This window comes from Schistocerca nitens, chromosome 2 (genome assembly GCF_023898315.1).
Source record: "Schistocerca nitens isolate TAMUIC-IGC-003100 chromosome 2, iqSchNite1.1, whole genome shotgun sequence".
Lineage (NCBI taxonomy): Eukaryota > Metazoa > Arthropoda > Insecta > Orthoptera > Acrididae > Schistocerca > Schistocerca nitens.
This window is the reverse complement of record NC_064615.1, coordinates 297,536,622-297,563,198: the sequence shown is the minus strand read 5'-3', so window position 1 is coordinate 297,563,198 and position 26,577 is coordinate 297,536,622. Positions and strand designations below refer to the sequence as shown.

Sequence of the window (26,577 nt, the reverse complement as noted above, 5' to 3'; positions counted from 1 at the left end):
TATTTGCGGCTATCTGGGCTGATATTTTCTCAAGCTCCGACTACATATTGCTCCAGTTGTTCTCTCTTTCCTAGCGTTTAGTTCCGTCGTGTCGTGCCTGCTGTTTTCATGATTTGGTAAATATGTTTTTATTTTAAATTTGCTCTTCCTGTCGTCAGTTAAATCAGAGATGTCGTGTGTAGCATTCCTTTGTTGTATTTGTTCGTACATTTTAATTGATTGTACATTGTAATAACTGAGATTGAGGCTGGGAACCAGCTCTTCATTTGTGAATGTGGAAAGCCGCCTTGTGGAAAACTGCCGTGTGGGAAACCGACTAAAGAACGGCACTCAGGCTAGCAGGTGTACCAAAGTAACAGTCTGTAAACCGCTGCACGGATTCGGCGCTAAGCTACACGAGCGGGCAACATAACTGCAGTTTTTAGCGGGTAAAATTTCGTCATACATCACTGTATCGTCTACCGAAAACCCGAGATTGCCAGTAATACTACCGAATAAGTTATTAACAAGTAAAAGAAGAGGAACGGTCCTACTATACACCCCTGAGGAACACGAGATATTTACTTCAGCGCTTGTAGATGATTTGCCCATCCAGGATAACGTGATGTGTCTTGCCTATCAGGTAACATTAAGAAAGTGACTTACTGAGCGTTTACATAGACTTAATATGCTGCATTTGACCTCGCCCGGCGGCAGGAAGCACAGAGAGAAGAGATAGCGCCCCTATGCGAGGTTCCGCTACGCACTCCCGCGCTGCGCCTAGCCAGCCAGATAGCGGACTCATTGTTCCGGCTGCGCCCCGCAGGTAGGCAGACCGCGCGTCGCGTCGCGTGTCGAGTGTGCTCTCTTCCGCGCGCTGCCGCCGCGTGTGGAGTGTCTTCGAGCAGCGCAGCTTCTACCATAACTGGATAAATACTTGACCGACTGAGCGCAGAGCTTGAGTAGCGACGGGTGAGCGAAGTTCTTCGGTTGTGCACGCAACGGACCAGCAACAATGCCCAACTGTCCCAAGTGCGACAAGCCCGTCTATTTCGGTGAGTCAGAAGCCTTAGCAATTGTTGTTCGAGGGAACACAAATTTGGAAGCAAAATGTATAGTTTTAAAATTCGATGCAGAACTATTTGTCGAGGAAAAATATTTTCTTAGATGAGAGTGACTTATTGTTCGGCTCCTGCAACAGAATTTTACATTGCTTCTGCTGCAGTATACGAGTAATAGTTATTTATCTTGTTAAAAAATACAACTCCTTAAATATGTATAACATAACAATGTTTTCATACAATTAGCCGTTTTTTGCGAGCGCTTGATAGTGTTCAGTTGTTATTTTGTAACATTGCATTGCTCTGCCTTGCTTTATTTTATATATACTGATCACAGCAGTGCAAGAAACTGCAAGATCTTTTTTTTTTTGTTACATATTTGCTCGTCCATCGTTGCAGTGATAGTTTTAAAGTTCAGTCACCTGACTTCTATCGTATAAAACTCTTAGAATTCCACAGTTTGTGTTTCCCATTTATGATTTTGCGTCCGTAGCGAGCCTAAACATATGAATGACGAAACAAATGTCGCCATTCCTTTCTCAGGTGATATGCGAATCTGGAAGTGTTTCAGTGGTGTTGTGAAGTAGTTTCAGCTTTAGTTCATCCGTACCTAGTTTTGTTACATAGTCGCAGTGTGATGCGAATAAGAATTATAGTTCGGTACGTTTTACTCGTCGAACTAACTGAAAGCCGTCAGAATTTTTGCCAGATACGAAAACTGGAAAATCCTGTGTTATAAACGGCGCGTCTGGTTTTTGTAATGCATTGCAATAGGGGATATTAGCATAATGCGCGAGTTTGTTATAGACGAGTCTTTTTTTTTTTTTTTAAAGATACTCAAAAAACACATTTGTGCTCCCATGGTGTATTTATATTTTCTGAAGGAGCTATTTTCTGTATGATATAAAACATGTTATTCGTTTTGACGCGGCATTGGATAACTGTACTTTTTTAATGAATAAATGCCGCTACGCAATTGTTAGTATACGAAATATAGGCTGGCGTTACGGGGTGCAACACTCAATCTGAGCACTGCAGCGATAGGGACTCGCATTTGGGAGGACGGTGGTTCGAATCTCTCTTCCAGCCATCTAGGTTCTAGTTTTCAATCTTTATCGTACATAGATTTTGGCACGCGCCGATATGGTTCAGGTGTGAGGGTTACGACCGATTTCTTTGTCTGTTCCGGGGTTGTAATCCACGTATAATATCCTAATTATTGGAGAGATGTTGCGCTCCAATCTTCCTTCCATTCAGTAGTTTCAGTAGGAGACTAAAACATTTTTCCTGTTTTTGTATAAGATGGTCTATACCTACAAAATCAGTTTATGTTGAATAGAAAGTTTCTTTTTCCTCTCAGAAGCGGACAATGCATTGAATATTCAAGGGCAGTTTTCAGTTTAGGCGCCGAACTTGATTGCCTGATAATGATATCATATAAAGTAGTTTAATGAGCTTGTAGATGTAGATTCCGTATTTTGTGATTCATATCCAGCCTATTGTACCGTATGTTTGTTGTAACTTGTAACAATTAAATATCGCGAAAACGACGCATCGTACGGAAAAAATAATGTTCTAGGTGAAAAGTTAATATTAGATAGGGGCACATCCGTCTGTGCTACAACTGGCCGTCTCCTAACCACACCTCTTGCGTCGGCGGGATCAGCTTTCTTTTCAAATGGGGACCTCCATTTATAATTTCATACTCGGATTCTACGCCAAGAATACGTAGTTTACTCGCACAATTGTTTCCCAATCTTGATAGATGGCGCTATAATCGACAAAAGTGTGTCCGTTCTTTCAATTAAGCACTGACGCATTTGATTCTACTTTCCATTTACGATGTAAATACGAGCATTTGTTTTCTAACGTTTGGTACTGATCAGCACACGTTACTTGAGTGTTGTAAAAGTGATTGTACAGTACAAATAATATGGCTAGACGTTAACATTTCTGGCAAGTAAGCTACTTGTATGGTAACGTAGTTTTCTGTTTCCTACGGGGTTGATTTTGGTGAGTACCCAAACCATCAGAATGCTTGATTTCGGCGGCCGCCCTTGAACACCGCCATCAGGGTGACTGATATCGGTGATAAGGGAAGGCTGGTATTGGTGAGTGTTTCCATCAAACCGCCGCGGCTAGTGGTCTAGCGGTTCTAGGCGCTCAGTCCGGAACCGCGCGACTGCTACGGTCGCAGGTTCGAATCCTGCCTCGGGCATGGATGTGTGTGATGTCCTTAGGTTAGTTAGGTTTAAGTAGTTCTAAGTTCTAGGGGACTGATGACCACAGATGTTAAGTCCCATAGTGCTCAGAGCCATTTTTGAACCGCCGCGGCTACCGGCGGAATCCAAGCCGCTGCCATTATTATAACGTAAAATGTCCATGAAGTTATAGTGACAGGCGCACTTGCCACGAATACTCACCGAAATTATGCGACCCAATCGTGTATCACGTTAAACGTAGTTTAACCATATTGTACCGTACAGTCAAATTGGCAACACTAAAGTAAATTTCGAACACAAATATCTACCTTTATAACACAGATGTTAATATTTACATCGTAAATGAAATGCAGAATGAAATAGCAAGAACAGGCGCGCTTGATATTTGTCGATTACAGCGCCATCTGCCACGAATGGGAACAATGGTTTCAGTTAACCAAACGTAGATTTTAGTGTTGAATCCGAATATGCAATAAAAATGGGAGCGTTTCCCATTTAAAAATGAAAAAGTTATCCCCGCCCACGCAGGAGGGGTGGTTAGGAGGTGGCAAGTTGTAGCCTAGACAGACGCTCCCTTTGCTAGTATTAGCTTTTCACATAGAACATTTTTTTCATACGATGCTTCATTTTCGAGATATTTAGTTGTCTCAAGTTAAAAGAAACACTATATAATGGAGGGAGGTATAATTAAAGTACCACTGCAGTTATTTTCTCTTTTTTTTGTGCAGTGACCCAACTACCGAAACATTAATCGATTTCACGACTGCAACTGAAGCATATAAAATAATGAAATAATGAACGATGAAAAGTAACTTAACGAGATAGGAACGGATTTCATAAGCGATTTCCCAGTATGTAACTTAGTGATGAGAGCATAGTGATAGAAGCACTACTAATAATAAGTATTCTGCTCTGCGGTGACCCTGCAGAGTCGGGACCTTCCTCTGGCCAGTAACAGCATTCCGTGGAAAAGCAGAACCGTGGCAGAAGTAATGAGACAGCCTCTCTGTTCCAGTCGTGGTCGTTTGCAGCTGGAATCAGCAGACCGCTTCCGGTGGTCGCACCCAGTGCGCGGTGACATCTCTTCACGCGGCATAACTGGCGAACGTGGCCATGCATAGCGCTCAGGCTTTCAATGTCGGCTTGTCACGTTCACACATTTACGACATTCGAGAGCTGCACCGGTCCGTGGGTGTTACCGGACGAGATGGTTGTAAGACAGAGAATGTTGATTTTGTAGTATCAAGGATACTGCGGTAATGTTCGCCCACAGTATTTTGTTTGATTGAATTTTTTTGGTTATGAAATTTTGTTTTCGGTGGCGCACGTAACATTAGCTGTCCACATCGGTTCATTTTGTGTATTAGTGGACTCAGCCATAACGGCGTAATCATTGAAATGCGCAGTGAAGAATTAGCACTCCGGCTTCAGGCCTCGAATGGCCTACCGGGACCATCCGACCGCCTTGTCATCCTCAGTGGAGGATGCGGATAGGAGAGGCGTTGGGTCAGCACACCGCTCTCCCGGTCGTTATGATGGAATTCTTACCCGGAGCCGCTACTATTCGGTCGAGTAGCTCATCAGTTGGCATCACGAGGCTGAGTGCACCCCGAAAAATGGCAACAGCGCATGGCGGCCTGGATGGTCACCCATCCAAGTGCCGACCACGCCCGACAGTGCTTAACTTCGGTGATCGCACGGGAACTGGTGTATCCACCGCGGCAAGGCCGTTGCCACGCAGTGAAGAATAAATTATAAAAATTTATATTAAAAATGCAGAAATTCCTCTAGCTGTCTTTAAGGTGTCGATTTTATTTTGGCAACTAGTTTCAACGTATGGGCCTGAAGATGACGTTGTTACAACGTTGAAACTAGTTGCCAAAATAAAATCGACACCTCAAATACAGCTGGAGGAATTTCTTCATTTTTAATATAAATTTATACCAGCTGACGTCCCACTGTCCATTTCAGCTATGGGTGTACGAAGAAATTATAAAAAAGGACTTGTGACTGAGGCAAATAATGTAATATTTTGACTGACATATCAAGTATCAGTGCTTATGCCACACTTACATAAAGCATTGTTCTGATAGTTGCCAATTATTTTTCTTTCTCTTACGCTAAAACTGTTTACGCTATCTTGCTCTTACATGGCATGATTTGGATCACAGTTGTCGAGTTAATGCAGGTTCCGGTTTTTCAGGGAACTTAAAACGTCACGTCTTCTCAAGCGTTAGTTCCTTTAGGTAGTGCACATCCTGCAAAGCATTTAGTGGAAGATTCGCGATATTGGCCCTCGGCTAGCTTCTTCGGGATTGCTTTGTAGGCAGAGATAAGCAATTTCGCGCACTCGAAACCACGTTCAACAAATGGTTCATTTTGCTTTTGAGGGAAATCAGAATAGACATTCAGATGTGCGCTGTAAATGTGTGGATTGGCGACTAGGCGAGAAATGCGTGTGCTTCACTAATTCTGATATCAGAGGCGTTGTCGTACTGGAAAAGAGGTAACGTCAACCCGCTGATGGTCGCGTATCTTTGATTTTGCTTCCAGTATTGTATAAAAAGGACTTGCGGACATTATTCTACCTTCTTCACCTGTGATTGTGGCAATGCGACCACCTGTAGCGAATAAAAAATACCAATGTTTTGCCTACACTCCATCGCTTCAGCTGGGCGAGCGTTATAAGGGCAAATCAGTGCACATTATCGGCACCAGATTAGTAACTGATCTACTCAAACGCTATGGATGAAATAATTTAGTTTTTAGTTGGTTGGTTTGTGAGATTAAAGGGACCAGACTGCTACGGCCATCGGTCCCAGTTTTTAGTTATCAACTTCGTCAGTTGTTTTGAAGCCCCTCTGCGACTTGAGACAACCTTTGTGTTGCTTACCTCAATCAAGCAACATTGTCTTCAACGCTGCTCTTATCTCGAAGAAAATAGACGCTATTTACTCTGTAGCAGATTGGACATTTCGGAATGAGATCCATTGTCACGTGTAAATGTCCCATTGTTAACAATGGAGGAATATCGTTGAAGTAAAGGCAGAATCACTGGACTGTGTGGTAACGTGCGACTCGCGAATATTTTGAGACGATTGTCACACGCGCAACTTGTAGTTGGGTAACTTATTTCACTAGGCCCATCTTCTTCGCCGTTTAGTACTGCTGATGATGATAACGTATACCAGTGTCCTCGAACGATTCTCTTCCATCCTCAAAGATGTTCAAAAATGTAAAATTGTGCGTTTCACAACACGAAAAAGTAATGCCTCCGAATATATTACGTGAAAACTCTTTAAGCTTTTTAAATAAAACAAACGTTTGTAACATCCTGCATCTTTATTCTCCATGTCTACATACTTATTTCTCAAACATAGTTACCCTGGCGACGGACACATTTCGCCCAACGAGAGACAAGTTGATGACAGTCGCTGCAGAATGTTTGACTTTATTGACGGAGCCACAACCTTGCCTCTACGTGCACCGCTTCGTCGCTATCAAAGTGAAGTTCTCGAAAGTGTCCTTTAAGTTATGGAAACGACGAAAATCGGATGGGGCCAAATCGAGACTCTATGGAGGATGATCGATAACAGTGAATCCAAGGCGTCGGATTTTTGCGGATGCCGCAGCGCTTGCGTGTGGCTTGGTATTGTAATGCTAAAGGAGAGGGTGCTCAGTGTGTGGACGAACTCTTTGAATTCGAAAATCTGTTAGAACACGCTGTTTCTCATGCAGCGATATAGTTACGTTACACGCAGCCATGCCACACGCTACAGTTCGGAGGCATTACTTTTCAGTGGTAGTATCCATGACCAAAGTGTCAAAGAGTCACAAATGGAATCGGCCAGCTCATACAAATACCTGGGAGTAACACACTATAGGCATATGAAATGATACGATGACATTGGCCATGTCGTAGGTGGAGCAGACGGCAAGCTTCGGTTTGCTCATAGAATTCTACGAGGGTCAGTCAAAAAGTAATGCCTCCTATTTTTTTTTCTACGTTTAATTGTCAGGAAATTTAAATGCAATTACATAGGTTGAAAACCACAACATTGAGGATCATTTTGTCATTTTTCAATGTAATCTCCGACCATCTCTACAGTTTTGGTCCATCTTTGAACAAGGGCATGTATCCCAGCACGGTAAAAATCACAGCTCTGCTTCCTAAGCCATTGACGCACGGATGTTTTGACGGCCTCCTCATCTTCAAAATGAATCCCACGATGAGCTTCTTTTAGTGGCCCGAACAGATGGAAGTCTGATGGTGCCATGTCAGGGCTGTATGGGGGATGAGGCAAAACTTCCCATCCAATTTTGACAATCTCGTCAGAGGTGTGACGACTGGTGTGTGGTCTTGCATTGTCATGCAAAAGAAGAACATCTGCCATTGATTTTGTTGGGCGAACTCGCTGAAGACGTGCTTTAAGTTTTTTGAGGGTTGTGACGTATTGAACAGAATTTATTGTGCATCCCTGCTCCAAAAAATCAACCAGAATCACACCCTCTGTATCCCAGAAAACTGTTGCCATAACTTTCCCTGCCGATCGCACAGTTTTGAATTTTTTCTTCCTCGGCGAGCTTGTGTGACGCCACTCCATTGACTGCCTCTTTGATTCGGGTTCAAAAAAATGCACCCATGTTTCGTCCCCGGTCACAATTTTTTTCAGAAACTCATCTCCCTCCAAACGGAAGCGCTGCAAGTGTTGGGAGGCTATTGTTTTCCTTGCCTCTTTATTCTGATCGGTTAACATTCTTGGAACCCACCGTGCACAAACTTTTGAGTACCCCAATTGTTTAATAATCGTGATCACACTGCCTTTACTAAGAGAAATAATGCGACACACTTCATCTGCAGTCACCCGACGGTCACCACGAATGATGTCATCAACTTGCTAAATGTTGTGTGGAGTCACTGCACTCACCGGCCTGCCGCTCCGCTTTTCGTCAGTCAACGGTGTTTGCCCTTCAGCTTCCTTACAACGACGAACCCATCGTCTAACAGTGCTGACATCCACTGTCACAACACCATACACCTTCTTCAGTCTTTCATGAATGCGTATGGGCGTTTCACCTTCTGCATTCAAGAATTCAATCACACAACGCTGTCTCAAACGAACATCGATGTCGGCCATCTTACAAACTTCTGCTGTGCTGCCACCTGTTGACACAGAAAGTTACTACTGCAGTGGATTGCAGAAGAAGGTTTGAGGAATGGCGCCAAATTCAAATTTTTCACTTAACTTAATTTCTTTAAGTAGAAAAAAAAATGGGAGGCATTACTTTTTGACCGACCCTCGTACAAAGGGGATTCCACACGAATGACCGATACTCGAATGTTGGTCAAATGTGCACCGTATACAGAGAAGGGCAGCACGGGTAGTTACAGGATTGTTTGACCCGTGGGTGACTGTCGCAGAGATGCTGAAGAAACTGAACTGGCAGGCCCCTAAAGATAGACACAGATCATTCAGAGAAAACCTACTTACGAAGTTTCAACAACCGACTTTAAATGATGACTCTCGGAATATTCTATGATGCCCTACATATCGCTCCCGTAGGAATCGAGAGGACAATAACAGATTAATTACAGCTCGCACAGAGTCATTTAAACAGCCATTCTTCCCGCGCTCCATAGTTAATGGAACTGGAAGAAAACCTAATTAACTGGTCCAGTGGGACGTACCGTCTGCCATGCACTTCGCAGAGCTTCGCAGGCTATGGACGTAGATGCAGTTCTATGGAATTTCTTGTTTGTCTTCGATTTCAGCACCACGTCGTCATCATACAACAGATACCAGAGAAACTAATATAATTTTTGTTCCATAGATCTGTAATGAGGAAATCCTTAAAGCCGTAGGTATTGTCATAAAACAAGAAAACTTAGTACAAGTGAAGCGACATTTTCCCACTTAGGCGATACATTTCATGAGAGCCCTTCTTAGTCACACCACTATTTTCGGCCTACAAAGCCATTTGCTACCGTTTACCCAGAGAAAGGAGTCATACACATGAAAATGGCAGCGAACTGGTAACGTGTTACCATTATGAACGATAGCACATCGTGTGAGTTCACTGCCATTTTCATGTATATGACTCCTTGTTCTGTGTGAACACTAGGAAATGACTTTTTAAGACGAAACTAGTTGTATGACTAACAATAATAAGAGGTTGTAATAATGGGTCACATATAGCCATGAGAGTTGCAGGAACTGTATAATTTTTTCAAAACATTTGTTGTAACAGTGTCACGTGCAATTAGTCGCATTTGATAACTAGTTAAACCTTATGGTTGAATTCGTAAAACCCTAACTATGTTGATTTTACTAGTTTAGCTCGCAGTACAATTTCATGTGTTTTTTTTTTTTTTTTTTGTGTAATATTCGGCTCATGTAGTAGAGGTATGTGAGAACTAACTTCCAACACAGTTTTCGTAATTCTTTAAACATTTATACAACCAGTATTGAAAACTATTAACATTTTTCAGAATGGCTAGTTTTTCTCCTAAACTATTTTATCTTATCTTATCTTATTTATACGTATCTTCAGTGCTATATGTCAGTACTGACTGAAAATTGTGGTGTGGATAGCATTAACAGGAAAGAAGTAACGAACTGAAACGTCATGCCTGGTGTTGAACTTTGGCTGCATAGAAAAGGAAAATGTAGTAAGCGATAAACTTTTATCCTTTCATTATTTTGTGGGGGCTGACAACGAAGATAAAGTTTCTAAAAGGCTAGAAATTGTGTGTTACGTTTGTTGGTGGTCACTAAGTGGTCCCATTGTCAAACAGTGGATGAATGTATTGTAGTCTGGTTAATGTGTGTGCCATGAGTAGATGCTGATAGTTTTTTAAATTAGGCCAACAATTATATGAAATCCATGAAAAACATATTTTTGTTATCCCCGGACAGGCAACGGCCTTGCCGCAGTGGATACGCCGGTTCCCGTCAGATCACCGAAGTTAAGTGCTGTCGGGTGTGGTCGGCACTTGGATGGGTGACCATCCAGGCCGCCATGCGCTGTTGCCATTTTTCGGGGTGCACTCAGCCTCGTGATGCCAATTGAGGAGCTACTCGACCGACTAGTAACGGCTTCGGTCAAGAATACCATCTTACGACCCCACGCCCCTCCTATCCGCATCCTCCACCGAGGATGACACGGCGGTCGGATGGTCCCGGTAGGCCACTCGTGGCCTGAAGACGGAGTGCTAGTGTGGAGATTGTTAGATTGGCGGACTGGGTATGTTTGACCGGGTGATCGCTTTAGCCATTTACTAATGTACAGGGTGTCTGGAAGTCCTTGCGGCAAACGTTCAGGGGTGACAGATAGAGAAAAATGCTGGCCGACACTTACCGGAGATGCCAGGCATTGTTTTGTATTGGTTATGCCTCTGCGAGGCGGTAGGACGTAGGCATTCTGCGGCATTCGTATACACTGCGTGTTGCCTGTAAGCCAGTCATCTGCTCCGCGTGAAAGGCGGTAGGCCGAGCTCGAAAATTTTTTTTCTCCGCCTAGAGACACTCATTCTTGGGACTGTCTTGTTGAAAACCACGCTATCAATTTACAGGGCAGGGAAGTATGCAAATGCAACACACCTGGTTATTAGGCCCTGCCAGTTCGGTGAAATCCCGGCGTCCTACGGTCGGGTAATTCAATAAGACGACGCCTGGCCTCGCCGGGAAACGTCAGCCTTCATTTTACTCTAACAAAAGTTGTTCCCCATCTGTCACTCATAGATGTTTGTCGCAAAGAGTTCGAAACACCCAATACATTCACCGAGACAGTGACATATTTGCAGTGATACTCCGTGTGGCGGTATCCGCACTGTCTTCTTCGCGGTGGCAGGCTCGGCTAATACGCGCGGTATGCGGGACACGTGGAGTGGCAGCAGCTGGAGTGCGCACGGCAGCCCACAGTGGGCGGTATCTGGTGGGGGTGGGGGCGGACAGGGCAGGACACGGAGGCACGCGCCGCTGGACAGCGAGCGATGCCCGGCACGGGGAGCGGGGATTCCAGCCACAGGCACGCCTCTGTCCCAGTCCAGCTGTGGGTGTCCTCTGCCCTGCTCGGGGGCCGACGCTTGACCGCGCGCCGATTGGATTGCCGTCACTGCCAACGTCACCGGCGTCTGCCGCGGATCGCGGATCCTGTCTGCAAGAACCTAGTTTCCCAGAAATACGGGCCACGAACGGTGTGCACACATTCAGGACAGTCGGATCGTGCCTCGTTGTCGGGTATTAAACGCCCAAATAATTCGAATATTATGATTTGTGAAAGGACGTGTCCGATACTGGAGACCGCGTCACTGCTTTAACATAAAAACGATAAGCATATACTTCCTCTTTGTTCGACAGGTCATCCAACATTTGGAATCACTGGACGTCCGTAGAGCCATATGTAAGTAACGGCAATAAACTTGATTTTTGACCCAAATTTCAACTTCTTCTTGCGAACATTGCGGCCGCCACCAAATTATTTATGAGGAGTCATTTTATAACAACTAACCCTAAACGACACCTAAATTTATGTCTGTACCAGACTACATCTGCATCATACTTAGCAATCATACACAACCGCTGTTTCGACGAAAGATCCGTAACAAAAAACGGGAAAGTTGCACAGGTCACACCAATATCCATGAAATGAAATAGAAGTAATCGGCTGAATTACAGACCCATATCACGTAACTAATGAGGACGCACTGGATAGAATTGGGGAGGAGTTTGTGGCACAACTTGACTAGAAGAAGGGATCACCAATTTAGTATTGGAGGGAAGCGTGATGGGTAAAAATCGTAGATGAAGACCAAGAGATGAATACACGAAGCAGTCTGAAGGATGTAGGTTGCAGTGGTTATTCGTAGATAAAGAGGCTTGCACAGGATAGAGTAGCATTGAGAGTTGTATCAAACCAGTTCTGGACTGAAGACCGCAACAATAACAACACAACGTCGATTTGCAATCGTATTTTCGAACATATATTGTGGTCTACATTATGAATTACTTCGAAGAAGACGACTTATTGACAGCACGAATTCAGAAAAGTAGTACTTTTGAAAAACAACTAACTGTTTGTTCAAACACGAAGTAATGAGTGCTATAGACAAGGGATTTCAAACTGGTTGTGTATTGAAACTTCCTGGCAGATTAAAACTGTGTGCCGGACTGACACTCGAACTCGGGACCTTTGCCTTTCGCGGGCAAGTTCTCTACCAACTGAGCTACCCAAGCACTACTCAGTAGGTAGAGCACTTGCCCGCGAAAGGCAAAGGTCCCGAGTTCGAGTCTCGGTCCGGCACACAGTTTTAATCTGCCAGGAAGTTTCATATCAGCGCACACTCCGCTGCAGAGTGAAAATCTCATTCTGGTTCTGTATTTCTACATTGCCAGAAGGTTTTTGACGTAACAAGCGACTTGTAATCAAATTGCGTGCTTGTCGAATATCGTCTCGGCTATGCGACTGGATTTGTGATTTCCTGTCAGAAAGGTCACAGTTCGTAGTAACTGACGCAAAGTCATTGAGTTAAACAGAATTAATATCTGGCATTCCCCATGGAAGTGTAAGAGGCCCTCTGCTGTTCCTGATCTACATAAACGATTCAGGAGACAATCTGAGCAGCGCCATTAGATTGATTGCAGATGATGCTGTCATTTACTGTCTTGTAAAGTCATCAACGCCCGCCTCCACACTGCCAATCGGACGAAGGCCAGGCCTGAGCGATTTTGTTGGGAAACACAGCAACGTCCTCCGTACAGCCCGAATCTTCCACTGTGTGATTTTCACACCTCTGGCTATCTGAAGTAAGACGTGCATGGACGCTGCTATCAGCCGGACGAGGAGGTGCAAGAGTGGGTGCGGTTGTGGATCGGTCAGCGGAAGATCGCATTCTATGATACAGGAATTGATTCTCTCGTTTCCCAGTGAGATAAATGACTTAACGTCCCTCATTTGTCATCCAACACCATCGGTTGGACATTTGCAGCAGCGAGACTGGCAAATTACCGTCCGTTGCATAGGCTGCCGCTGACGCCACAACGGAGAAGGCGCGTTTGGTGGACGGGGAATCATGGTCTGCTGATGAATGGCATCACGTTGTGTTCAGTGATGTATCGCGGTTCTCCATTCCCCCAGCGGACTCGTCGGCGAGTATGGCGATGACCTGGGGAGAGGTACCATTCTTCAAGAGTTATGGAGAGGCATAGCGGTGGCGTTATGCTGTGGTGAGCCATCGGGTGTGACTTCAGGGCACGGCTGGCATTCAGTGAATTGACGGAACTATGACAGTGGGCAGTATGGTAGGACATCTTTTTTAAGGAATTAACTTCCATGCTTCTAGAGGGAGCTGATGAAGGCAGAGATCGGAATACATCCAGCAAATAATTGAGGACGTAGGCTACAAGCGCTACTCGGAGATGAACAGATTGGTACAGGAGAGGAATTCATGGCGGGCTGCATCAAACCAGTCAGAAGACTGATGAAAAACAGAAAAGGGGGTGCCATTTTTCAACAGGACAATGCTTGTCCACGCATGGTAAGTGCCTCGATGAGCTGTCTGCGTGATGTTGGCGTACTCCCATGGCCAGCTAGATACTCAGATCGGTCCCCGATAGAAAATGTGGCTGAGTGGCTCGGACGTCGACTCCGTCCGGTTGTCCGCCTGGTGACGCGTTTGCCTCTCATGCAGCGGGCCCGGTTTCGATTCCCGGCCGGATTGGAGATTTTCTCCTCCCGTGGACTGGGTATTGTGTTGTCCTCATCATCATTTTATCATCATCGACACGTAAGTCGCCCAATGTGGCCGAACTTCCCCGGATGGGGCCTCCCCACCATCAATGCCTGCGATCATTTCATTTTCCGTCCGACTGCAAGTGTCACGATATCAAAGACTGCAAGTGCCAGGATATCAAAGACTCGTGTCAACAGCGAGAACCATTCTGCCTCAGGAGAGGATACAATGACTTTAGGACGCCCTTCCCAACAGAATCAGTGCCCGCATCCAGGCCAGAGGACGTAAAACATCATACAGATGAGTGGGTTCATACTGGAAAGATTTTGACGCGATTTTGTAATCACTGAAATAACATCACCTACTCTGTTAAGCCGTGGAAATTTAATTTCGTTTCATCGACACATCTGAATGCTTCACCTTCTTTGTCAGGCAGTTTAATTTGATCACGGTCGCAAAATTCGCTTGTAAAAGTTCAAACTAAGCACGGAAATCAAGTTCTTTGCCGTCGCGTGCACATGCCTCAGCTCAGTTTCAAGTAATTGCAACAAGTGTCTCGATAACAACCCACAATACTTGACGGTACAGTTCGCGTAAGCAGAGAAACTTTCACAGCTGAGCGTTAGCGGCACGATTATACTAACATTTTATATCCTCTTTGTTCCTTCTCTGAGGCGAGGCTCTGTAAGAGCTGCTAAATATGTTCCTTCAGCTTCAGTAAGCTATAAAACGGACCCAAAATATTTTACTTGCGTACTTCTTTTTTTCGTGATGAAAGAGATGGTAGTCAGAGGTGCCAAATATGACAAACAACGTGAATATTCCGAAAATTTGTAGTTCAGCACCTCACTTTTCCCACTACCTGAGCGCAATTGCGGGCGGGGGCAGCGTTCTGATGAACATTTTTCTTTTTCGTCAGCAGCGCTGATCGCATTTCAGGTATTTTGTTATCCAGTTGACCAAAAGGACTTGTGTAGTACTCGCCAGTTATGGTATTCAGTTTTGCAAGGTACTCAGTTTCAGGAGTCGGTGGCGGGTCACTGGCTGTTATCCACTTCAAATGGTTCAAATGGCTCTGAGCACTATGGGACTTAACGTCTGTGGTCATCAGTCCCCTAGAACTTAGAACTACTTAAACCTAACTAACCTAAGGACATCACGCACATCCATGCCCGAGGCAGGATTCGAACCTGCGACCGTAGCAGTCGCGCGGTTCTGGACTGAGCGCCTGAACCTGTTATCCACTGTCAGACTGCGGTTTCGCTTCTTGAGCTGGTTTGAAAAAAAATGTTATCCAGGCAGGCCAGAAATTCTGAAACAGTGAAACACGGATTATGCAGTCGAGTGCAAAGACAAGAAATTTCAGTTATTGTGTAGATCGACATTCCTGCACGTATAGCGTTTACCAGATATATTTCGACATGTGAATATAACATGTCACGAACGTGACCAAACCCCAGCATCGGTTTCCTCAAGTATCCCTGGAGCACTCCGTCAAGTTCCAATGTCGTTCTTATGACAGTACCCTGGCTGATTCCGTCTCCTCCTCAAACTGGATGAGTGTTCCGTCCCTAATGATATCGACGTCGACGATGCACAAACAGTTCCTTATTTCGTTTGTTCGCACGTGTAACAACCGTGTTTTCAAAATATTATCTTAAAGTCGGGAAACCGCAGCCAGGATTCCACATGGTGAATAATATCTTCCGCACTGGCTCTTAAATACTTTTATTAAAATCACTACCATTGACTTAGCTCTAAGCAATCACTTTGCCGCACAGTGACTGTTTAAAAAAACCTGTGATTACACAGCTCTCGTTGATATATGACGCTTTATTTTCAAGCCATTGTAATTTTTTAATGTTTTACTTTCTTGTACAGATCACATGAAGATCTATCTCTGTTGGTGCAAAACCGGTAGTGACTTTTTTTAATAAAAGTACTTAACAGCCAGTGCGGAAAATTTTATTTACGATGTTTTCAACTCTTAGCTTGTTCTGTCTGTTGGAGTTCCGAGATTATTTCCTTTCTATCAGAAAACTGTGCATAGTTATGGCAGTATTATCAGCGCCTTACTGGAATTTGCTACACTTGAGTGTTTTACCGATCCCTCCACGTGGAGCGATCCATCAATCTTACCTCTCTTACAGCTGCACAGGCGTCGGACCGCTAATCACCGCTCGTATCTTGACAGGCGCCACTCCTCTGGCTGATAGCCGTGTGTCTCCTAATGGTTTCTTTGCTGCGTACTTCAAAAAATAAAAACACGGCTACTGAGTTGTGTTTCTCATTTTGATTGTGGAATGAGTGGTGCCGTTGTTTTTATCTAATCTGCTCAACGTTGCTTCACTGAAAATAGTGACCGCATTGCGTATTCTCACCTCGATGATTTCATGACTCATGTCACCACAATTCACATAAATTCATGAAATCTCGACTGGAGGAACAATGGTGTAGTTTCAGATGCGATGCTTCAGCAGAACTACTAAGCTGTGCAATATTTTAATTATCGTATTTCCGCATGTATGAGACGCACCACATTTCGAAAAACTGTGTGTCTAGTAAAACGAGTCATAAAATGCTTCTAAAACTTTTACTTAATGAAACATGCCATAAAATGTTATAAAACTGTTGCTTAATACATCGTGCTGTATTTGTCCCAACTTTTCCGCCCTTGTTGCCGAGATATTACGTCACGTTTCGTCATGTTTGTCCAGAAATAGCTCGTATTAGAGGTTTTCGTACAACACTGAACACCAGCTAAAAGGTAAGCAGCCTGCAAAGGCGAATGGTGAACAAGCGTTGCTCCTCTTCTAACAACGCAAACAATTCTAGCCAGGCTACAGGATGAAGAAGCCCTGCTGAGAACACAAAAGCAGAGAAAGCCCACGAAATGAGAATTCATTAAAATGGAATTTAGAGAAGAAATCTAAAATAGGGACTCAAGGGCAAAGGGTGGTTGGCATTTCTATGTTCCGAAAATTAAGTCAGGATGAACTGCTGACGACAAACAAGTGTTTCCTCCCATACGAGGACGCAGTTCACGAACGCTATCGAATGAGCTTGCGTACACACATCACAGTGCAGAAAGATGTGCGAGTTTTATGAACAGGTCTTTGGATTTCAGTGGTGGAAGACACAAAATTTTGAGTTAGTGACAGGTCTCGAATGTGTATGAAGACTGCCTTCAAACTGAAGTTTTAACTACCAAATGTCTTGATGAGAATGGGGCAGAAAAAATGTGAAGGTCAGTGCACCTTATTCATGGCTTGTACCGAGGCATGCTAACAGTCACTCTTTTTCCATTCGTGGATGGAATAGAGTGGGGAATGACCGTTAGATAGCACTCTGGCCTGTGCACTGGGCCGGCTTCGGTGGCCGAGCCGTTCTAGGCGCTTCAGTCCGGAACCGCGCGACTGCTACGGTCGCAGGTTCGAATCCTGCCTCGGGCATGTATGTGTTTGATGTCCTTAGGTTAGTTAGGTTTAAGTAGTTCTAAGTTCTAGTGGACTGATGACCACAGCAGTTAAGTCCCATAGTGCTCAGAGCCATTTGAACCATTTTTGTGCACTGTGTACTGGCGTACACGGCGTCTCAGTCATTTAGGGAGATAAATATGCAGCTGGTAGAGGATCTTAAACTTAGGATTCTAATGTGGAGAATCAATGCTGAGGAATGAATATTCCAGGTAGAACTTGGACTCGAATGAGCAGTGCGTGTGATTGGCGTGTTCGTAAACTGCTCAACGACCGCCTGTCGCATCACCGTACGTGCTACTACCTTGGAAAACCACTGATAGTGTGTACATGAACGAAGTTGCATCGACGTACCACAGGTGTCAAGGATTGTTATAGTAATAATGACAATGTATAAATGTTGTAATATATTAATGTTAAATTAACAGTTTATTTGTGTCTGTCCTTATTAAATCCCTGTAGTATAAATTAACAGAGTCCAAATCAGAGGAATGCGCCCTCGGAAATATTTGAGAAATATGTGTCAGACATTTCATTTGTGGACACTAATTGTAAAAAAAAAATTGTCACAACTATGGCAACGTCATAATTTACATGGTATGAAAGCTAAGTGTGTGCTCACCGTTATCATCATTTCATTTAGCATGAAGTTTGTGAAAGCGATCTGCATTCTGGGGCTCTGGAAGCGTATAACTGGTAGGTGAGTGTCGGTGGGGGGGGACCATGTTTGTTTCGACCGTTTCTGACAACACATCAACGGTCGATCTTCTTCCTATTAGGTCTTGCCCTTTGTGTCTTGCTCACTCAGCTTCGTTAGGCTCACGAGCATGTCGAATTAGTTCTCACCAGTAAGTGTGTGGGTGGGCACCTTCAGCTGGTCAGGTTGGAAACCCACTGTCGTACTCAAGCTGCCGTAAATGATTCTGATAAATTGTCGTTTGGAGGGGGTTCATGAGTACCAACACCTCCCCCCCCCCCCAACCTAGATCCACGCATGCCGGAAGCTGAATAGCGACAGTGACATGATCTACGAGCAGCCGCATTTCGTAATCTGGCCCCTGACAGCTGGGTTGTGGTGATAGCGTGCCTCTTTACAGCTTCTCTTTGCCACACGGACATCGCCCGCTCGCTCATGCATGAAGTCATCGGATTTTCACGGCCATTTGTCTGGCGTCATGCCCACATATAGTTGCTGCTCGTAATTCTCTCTCTCTCTTGAGCCGCGACAGCGGAACGTTCTTCAGTCAGTTGATAACAGCCCTTCTTCCGGGCACTAGGGTTCCTGAGGAACCGTCCGAAACATGTCTCGGATAAGCAGCGTTCTCTATACTCCTCAGTAATAGAGGCGAACGCTCGTGGATCCTGAGACCGCGATATACGGGTCATCCTAATTTATGTTCTTCGTCAGTTACTATTCTGTAAGCGTACATATCAGTACTTAATCAAGTGGTAAACAGATCTAAGTGATACGGGAAACTGTCAGGAGACTGCATCAAGAGTGCTGCTACAACCGTTCACGTTTCAATGGATTTTATCTATCGTGAGGTACATGGCAAATGACACGTTTATGAAAATCCCATTTAGTTTCCGAATCTTGTTTCGATTTTCATGCGTACATGATACTCTTCTGAGAAGACACACTTGTTTTTCTCATAATATTGGACACTGCGATAAGTACTCCGTCCTACTTACTTATGTGACCTCAAATATTTTTTTCATTCAGGAAAGCTAAGAAAGACGTGACATCTTTCACAGTCAGCGTTTTTCTTGCAACGCAGATTGCGCGTGTATTTTCTCCGCGATGTAGGGGTCTAAATACATCATTTATGAGTCTCGCGAGTCTGCTGGGCATAATTGTCTGTTGCACTGTAGCCTTCCTTCAGAGATTTTTTTGTTTTGTATTCTTCAGATCTGTTAACCTTGAAATGTCGCGTCAACACTTTTGCATCCCGCCTGGAAGACGGAGCGTGGGTAGGAGCAGGAATAGGTGAAAATCTCTCGGTACTGCAGTGTGAATTAAAATCACCTTTACTTTAGCAACAAGAGTAATACATAACTTTGCCCTGAGGTGCTAAGTTGAAGCGAAGTGTGCCGGCCGTCTGCTGTTGTTCAAATGGGCAAAATCTGGAGCGGAGCTCGTAGAGGTCTCCCGCTAGTCTAGAGTGCGCTGTCGTCGGTATCCGTGTCGTAGTGCCAACCTACGCCGTGGCATCGTAGCTATCGATACCACAAACTCACTGCAGAGTTTTAAAGGTAAATGACCTCAAGGGATGGTGAAAAAGACGCATCTCTGTATTTTAAAAATATTTTTATTCGGTTTCAGCCGTGCAAGCTGAGGTCAGCAGCCTTGTTAGGTATGAGTTAACAATAATGTAAGTTTTTACTTAAAAGTCTGCGTAGAACTATGCTGGCTTGGAGCAGTACGTGTAAATAGCATATAGCCATATTTACATGTGATTGTGTAATGAGAGTATAAAATGAATTGTTCTACAATATTACCATTAATCGTGCATGTAATGAAATGATCGTATGGCTTTGTTGGCCGGGAGGCCCCATGCGGTTCCTCGGCCGCCGTATTGCAAGTCCTTTTTAGTTGACGTCACTTCGACGACTTGCGAGTCAATGAGGATGAAATGATGATGAACACACAACACCCAGTCATCACGAGGCAGACAAAAATCCCTGACCCCGCCGGGAATCGAACCCGGGACCCCGTGCGCAGGAAGCGAGAACGCTACCGCAAGACCACGAGCTGCGGACAATCGTGCATGTGAACAACTGTATAAGATGCGTAAAGACTCGCAGCAAGCCAGGAACATTGACAAGAGCGTCACACCATCGAGAATAAGTCAACGTCGAACTAAGTCACATTGAGACTTGACCACTCTGAGTATTAGATATTCCCCACAGTGTTTTGCTTCTGTCGTTCACTTGCATCAAAAGTTAACTTTTTCTACACTTCTAAATGTATCTAAATCTACATGGATACTCTGCAAATCACATTCAAGTGCCTGGCAGAGGGTTCATCGAACCACTTCACAATTCTCTATTATTTCAATCTCGTACAGCGCGCGGAAACAACGAACACCTATATCTTTCCGTAAGAGCTCTGCTTTACATTATTTTATCGTGGTGATCGTTTCTCCCCATATAGGTCGGTGTCAAAAAAATTTTTCGTTTTCAGAGGAGAAAGCTGGTGATTGGAGTTTCGGGAAAAGATATCGCCGCAACGAAAAACGCCATTGTTTTAATAATGTCCACCCCAAATCCTGTATAATTTCGCTATAATACAAAACGTCCTGCCCTTCTTTGAACTTTATCGATGAAATCCGTCAACCTTATCTGGTAAGGATCCCACACCGCGCAGCAGTATTCTAAAAGAGGACGGACAAGGGTTGTGTGGGCAGTCTCCTTAGTAGATCTGTTACATTTCCTACTTTTCCTTTGTGTTCATTCCAATTTAAGTTGTTCGTAATTGTAATTCCTAGGTATTTAGTCGAATTTACGGCCTGTAGATTTGACTGATTTATCGTGTAACCGAAGTTTAACGGATTCATTTTAGCACTCACGTAGATGACCTCACACTTTTCGTTATTTAGGGTGAATTGTCAATTTTCGCGCCATACAGATATCTTTTCGAAATAGTTTTGCATTTTGTTTTGATCTCCTAATGACTTTATTAGTCGATAATCGACAGCGTCATCTGCAAACAACCTAAGACGGCTGCTCAGATTGTCTCCCAAATCGTTTATAGATAAGGAACAGAGAAGGGCCTATAACATTACCTCGGGAAACCCCAGAAATCACTTATGTTTTACTTTAATGACTTTCCGTCAATTACTACGAACTGTGACCTCTCTCACAGGAAATCACAAATCCAGTCACATAACTGAGACGATATTCCATAAGCACGCAATTTCACTACAAGCCGCTTGTGTGGTACAATTGATCGATGAAAGAAGAAAGTACACAATTATTTAGGGAAAATCATGAATATAGAAATATAAGTCGCTGAGGAATTACATAAATAGGAAGAGCAAGGAAGCTAAGACGAAATGGCTGCACGAAAAATGTATCAGACTCTTTGTTTATTGACCGCTGATCCTCTTAAAATTAATGACAAAACGCAAAGTATTAAAAATGCTGGCTTCTCATTCGCTCATTTTTCACAGACCTACACTTTTTCCCGCAGCATTGGAAATTTACAAGCATTTGTGGAACTGGTAGACATTTCCACTGTGCGCAAATGCCCCTATCTATAGGTTAACCGCCTCCCTGTGAGCGCCAGTTCCTCTCTGCTTCGTCATTAACAAAGCTCAAATTAAATCGTTGTATCCTCAGTGTCACATCACTTGCAGCCGTCATATTCTTCTTTTCCATTACACTTGCTTTTCTAACATGTCATATTAGACGTATCAGAGTTTCACTTAGTGACCTCAGTTTCGAAAATAGGGGCGCCTCATGTCTATCGAACAGCTTAAGCAAAATACATGTCATCCTGAAAGAATTCATTGGCGACAAGTGGGACCACATATAGGATGCGCACAACAGCTAAGGATATTGGGAGGGAAATTCGTGGAGGCCATCACCTCTAAATGAGTTGTAGCTGCGTTTTTACTGTCAGTCGGCCAACGTGGTGTGGTACAGCATTGAATCCGCCTACAGAGTATAATTTTTGCTTGTATTACTTAAGTTTCATGTTACATGGACTTCCTGCAAGATAAATCGTACTGGTGTGGAACGAGTCATTTTATATTCAAATCACAGATTATTTTGTAAATTTGCATACATGCTGATCATTTACTTTATGCTAAATACAAATGTGGCATAATGAATGTGGTATTTTCTTCTGATATTGTAATTATGCACAGCATTGTTCCTTTTGAACCACAGTGAATTATTTACAACAAACTTCTTGAGGGAATAAATATACAGTGAAGCAGTAGTCATAATGCCCAGCTACTTGAACAGGTATCTACAAGATAACTGTTGGTGAACACCACATATTATTCGTATTGTACGTTTTTGAGCAATAAAGACGTTCTTTCTTGAAGTGGAGTTATTATCCCAGAGCATTATTCCATGTGGTATTATTGAATAAAAATATATAAAGTTAGTGATTTCTCTCTTCCTAGGATTTGCAGAGATTCTAAGTGCCTGTGTGGCTGAACTAAATTGTTTTAGGATTTCCAACATGTGCTTTATCCAGTTTAAATTCTCATCTATGTGCACACCTAAGAATTTTGAAGTTTCCACCGTATCTATTATTTCCTCATCGTGTGCTACACTAACCATTGGTGCAGTAGCACTAGATGTGGAGAACTGAGTATGTTGCGTCTTTTTAAAAGTGAGGTTGAGACCATTCGCAGGAAACCACGGAATTACACTCTTAAGCGCTATATTTATGCTTGTGTTAATTGAATAACAGCATCATCCCCCAAAAAGAACCAACTCTGCTTGTTATATATTAGACAGAAGATCGTTTACATAGATGAGGAGCAATAGCGGACCTAAGATTGAGGCTTGGGGAACCCCAATACGTGATTTCTCCCCAGCCAGAATAATTTCGCGGGCTACATTGGTTGAACTACTAAGTACAACTTTCTACTTTTGGTTAGATGTGACATTATCCATTGGTTACCTATACAATCAATCCCATATGCATTACAGTTCGTCGCATGGACAAAGATCGAGGCGGAAATCGGTCTTGGATATGTCTGAGGAACCGTCCGGGCACTCACTGACAAGTGATTTGGAGGGAGCAGGAGGAACGAGGACCGGAGATTTGAACCCAGAGTCCGGTGCTTTACCTAAACAGGCATACGGGTCGAGTGAGTAGCAGTTCAGCGGAACATACGTTCTGTTACCGTGGAGCCACGTGTAGGAAAGCACAGTGGACACCTCTGCGGACATTCCGCAGTGTGAAGTCAGCCGAGTGGAATGTCGCCTTTTACGCCTGACAGACACCGCTGAGTCTCTGAGCAGTCCGCCTTCCCATATGGGGATTTCCACCTACAGTACGTGTCCGACGTTTTATTGCGTGTTACTCAGAAAGAGTCGGCGTATTTAAGCGTCCGGGCGCATGGTTTTACCGAAGACGGGACGTCCGACAACTAAGCAAAATTCCGCGCTGAACAAGGTCTTCAGTTGTTTTCTCAAATTTAAACGAGAAATGCTTTTATTTTTGGAATTGACACGATTGTGTGTAAAACCTTTCTTCGGTACCTTATTACAGCGTAGCATCAATAGAAGTTTTCGAGATAGGGATTTACCGCCGAGTACTTTAAGATATCGTGGACCTTGAGAATGTTAAATGAGGAAATTCTGAAACGTGGCAGCGGAACTGAGACTTACCGCTACGTATTATAAAGTCTCTCGACGCGTTTTTATGTCTGTGTGTCATGGCTGTGAGACGGGGAAGGACTTTAATCTGAGGAAGAGACGGAAAAGGGCTTAGAAGATCAGTTGAACGGAATGGAAAGAGAAGAATATACAAGATGAATATCAACAAAACTAAAACGTGGGTAACTGAATGTAGATTATTAAATCAGGCGATGCTGAGGGAATTGGATTAGGAAACGAGACACTAAAAGTGGTAGATGAGTTTTGCAATTTGGGCGGCAAAATAACTGGGGGTATGAAAAGTAGAGTTGCAATAGCAAGAAAAGTGTGTCTGAAAAAGGTAGATTTGTTAATATCGAACGTAAGTTTAAATATTAGCAAGCCTTTCCTCATAAGAGTAGAATTCTTAATATTATATGGCTAAACAGTTTTTGATGTTGCTGAAGAACAGTCATCCAATAATTTCTAAATGAATACACCGCCGTTTGACTGTATTGTTCTGTATCTAATTACGACCCAGGTTTCGGCCTTTTATGCCATTTTCAAGTGATAGAGTTCAGCAAATACACGAAGCATAATACAGAAAAATCGAATGCTGCAGAAAGTACTCCCTTTGAACTAATAAGAAAGTCCCAGAATTTTTTAAAAAGCATAAGGTAAAAAAAATTGGGAACAGCTAGATGCGAAAGTGCAACCCTTTCTTTTCACTGTGAAGTGCACTTCGACTTCAGCATGAAAGAAGCAACTAAGGTAGATGGGATACAGCGTGTAAAGGCTGCAAATTCCATTATTTGATATTTAAATATGACTAATTGCACCAAAAACGACACGCCTTTGATAGATCATCATTCTGCCAAAGCACTTTCATAGCATGAAAATTATAACACGAAAAGCATAAAATAAGAATAGCCTGTAATAACCGATATATAGTTTCCTGCCATTTTATTATATAGAATAGTATTAAAACGTCGCCTTTATGATAGATCCTCTGTGTACGGTACTTTGAAACAGCTTTTCTTCATAAGACATACGCCAGTCGACTGAACGACTCACTCTTAAATTCTGAAGGTAGCAAAGATAAAATACAGGGAGCGAAAGGTTATTTACAATTTGTACAGAAGCCAGATGGCAGTTATAAGAGTCGAAGTGCGCGTAAGGGAAGCAGTGGTTGAGAAGGGAGTGAGACAGGGTTGTAGCCTATCCCCGATGTTGTTCAATCTGTATACTGAGCAAGCAGTAAAGGAAACAAAAGAAAAAATTGGATAGGAATTAAAATCCAAGGAGAAGAAATAAAAACTTTGAGGTTTGCCGATGACATTATCTCAGAGACAGCAAAGGGTTTGGAAGAGCAGTTGAACGGATTAAATCAGATGATACTGAGAGAATTAGATTAGGAAATGAGACACTTAAAGTAATAGGTGAGTTTTGCTAGTTGGGTAGCGAAATAACTGATCATGAGCCGGCCGGGGTGGCCGTGCGGTTCTAGGCGCTCCAGTCTGGAACCGCGCGACCGCTACGGTCGCAGGTCGAATCCTGCCTCGGGCATGGGTGTGTGTGATGTCCTTAGGTTAGTTAGGTTTAAGTAGTTCTAAGTTCTAGGGGACTGATGGCCTCAGAAGTTAAGTCCCATAGTGCTCAGAACCATTTGAACCATTTGAGCTGATCATGCCCGAATTAGAGAGGATATAAAATGTCGACTGGCGATGGCGAGGAAAGCGTTTCTGAAGAAGAGAAATTTGTTAAACATCGAGTGTGGATTTGTCAGGAAGAGTTTTTTTTTTTTTTTTTAAGTATTTGTATGAAGTGAAGTGTATCCATGCATGGAAGTGAAACATGGACGATAAACAGTTGGGACAAGAAGAGAATAAAAGCTTTGGAAATGTGGTGCTACAGAAGAATGTTGGGGATTAGTTAGGTAGATCATGTAACTAATGAAGAGGTACTGATTAGAATTGGGGAGAATAGGAATTTGTTGCACAACTCGACTAGAAGAAGGGATCAGTTGGTTCGACACATTCTGAGGCATCAAGGGATCACTAATTTAGTACTGGAGGAAAGCGTGGAGGTTAACAATCGTAGAGGGAGACCAAGAGATGAATACACTAAACAGATTCAGAAGGGTGTAAGTTGCAATAGTTACTCGGAGATGAAGAGGCTTGCACAGAATTGAATAACATGGAGAGCTGCGTCAAACCTGTCTTTGGACTGAAGACCACGACACGCCATAACATGAAAACCGCTAGATAAGGAATTTAATTTCATACAGTATGGCGTCTCCTAAATTCTGCTTGTGACGTAAACCCGATGCTGGTTCTCATTGGCCATGTTCCTCTCCTGAGGCAAAATGACACATTCTTCTTTTCACGCTCCGCGTTGTAATGCAACATGGGATTCCACGCTGTGACGTCACCACTCCTGGTCCACGAACGTTTTGACGCCGCGTGCGAGGACGACTTTAGGAGGAGTCAAGCCCGTAACCCTGCGCGCCCGCGCTGGGTTCGAGGACCGGGCACGCGGCCGCGCTAAGCAGGTTCCGGCCAGTTGCCGGCGGCGCGAAGAGTCCGCGAGCGACCTTGCCGATGAACCAAGGTCGGCCCGCTCCCAACTGCCGGAAGGGGAAAGAGGAGGAGGACGGAGTATCGTGCGGCTCGCCGGCACACCTGCTGCTCGCTTCCTCTGTGGCTGCGGCCGTTGCAAGGAGCGGCCGCACCGCCGCCAGCACCACCTAGCTGCCAGAGCTTGTAACTACAACGTGTGCATCTGTA

General features: G+C 43.8%; 1 protein-coding gene and 2 pseudogenes across 1 annotated transcript in view; 2 read left to right on the top strand and 1 right to left on the bottom strand.

Moving 5' to 3' along the window:
- Nucleotides 1-876: 876 nt before the first annotated feature.
- The window catches only part of LOC126234374 (cysteine-rich protein 1-like), a 155,092-nt gene continuing 129,391 nt past the window's right edge, over nt 877-26,577 (top strand). Inside the window, exon 1 of the mRNA XM_049943062.1 lies at nt 877-1,034. Within this exon, the coding sequence (XP_049799019.1) occupies nt 995-1,034 (40 nt within the window). The 5' untranslated portion in view covers nt 877-994. The remainder of the gene's footprint in view (nt 1,035-26,577) is intronic.
- LOC126238690 (5S ribosomal RNA) lies at nt 4,880-4,997 on the bottom strand (annotated as a pseudogene).
- On the top strand, nt 10,179-10,296 carry LOC126237861 (5S ribosomal RNA; annotated as a pseudogene).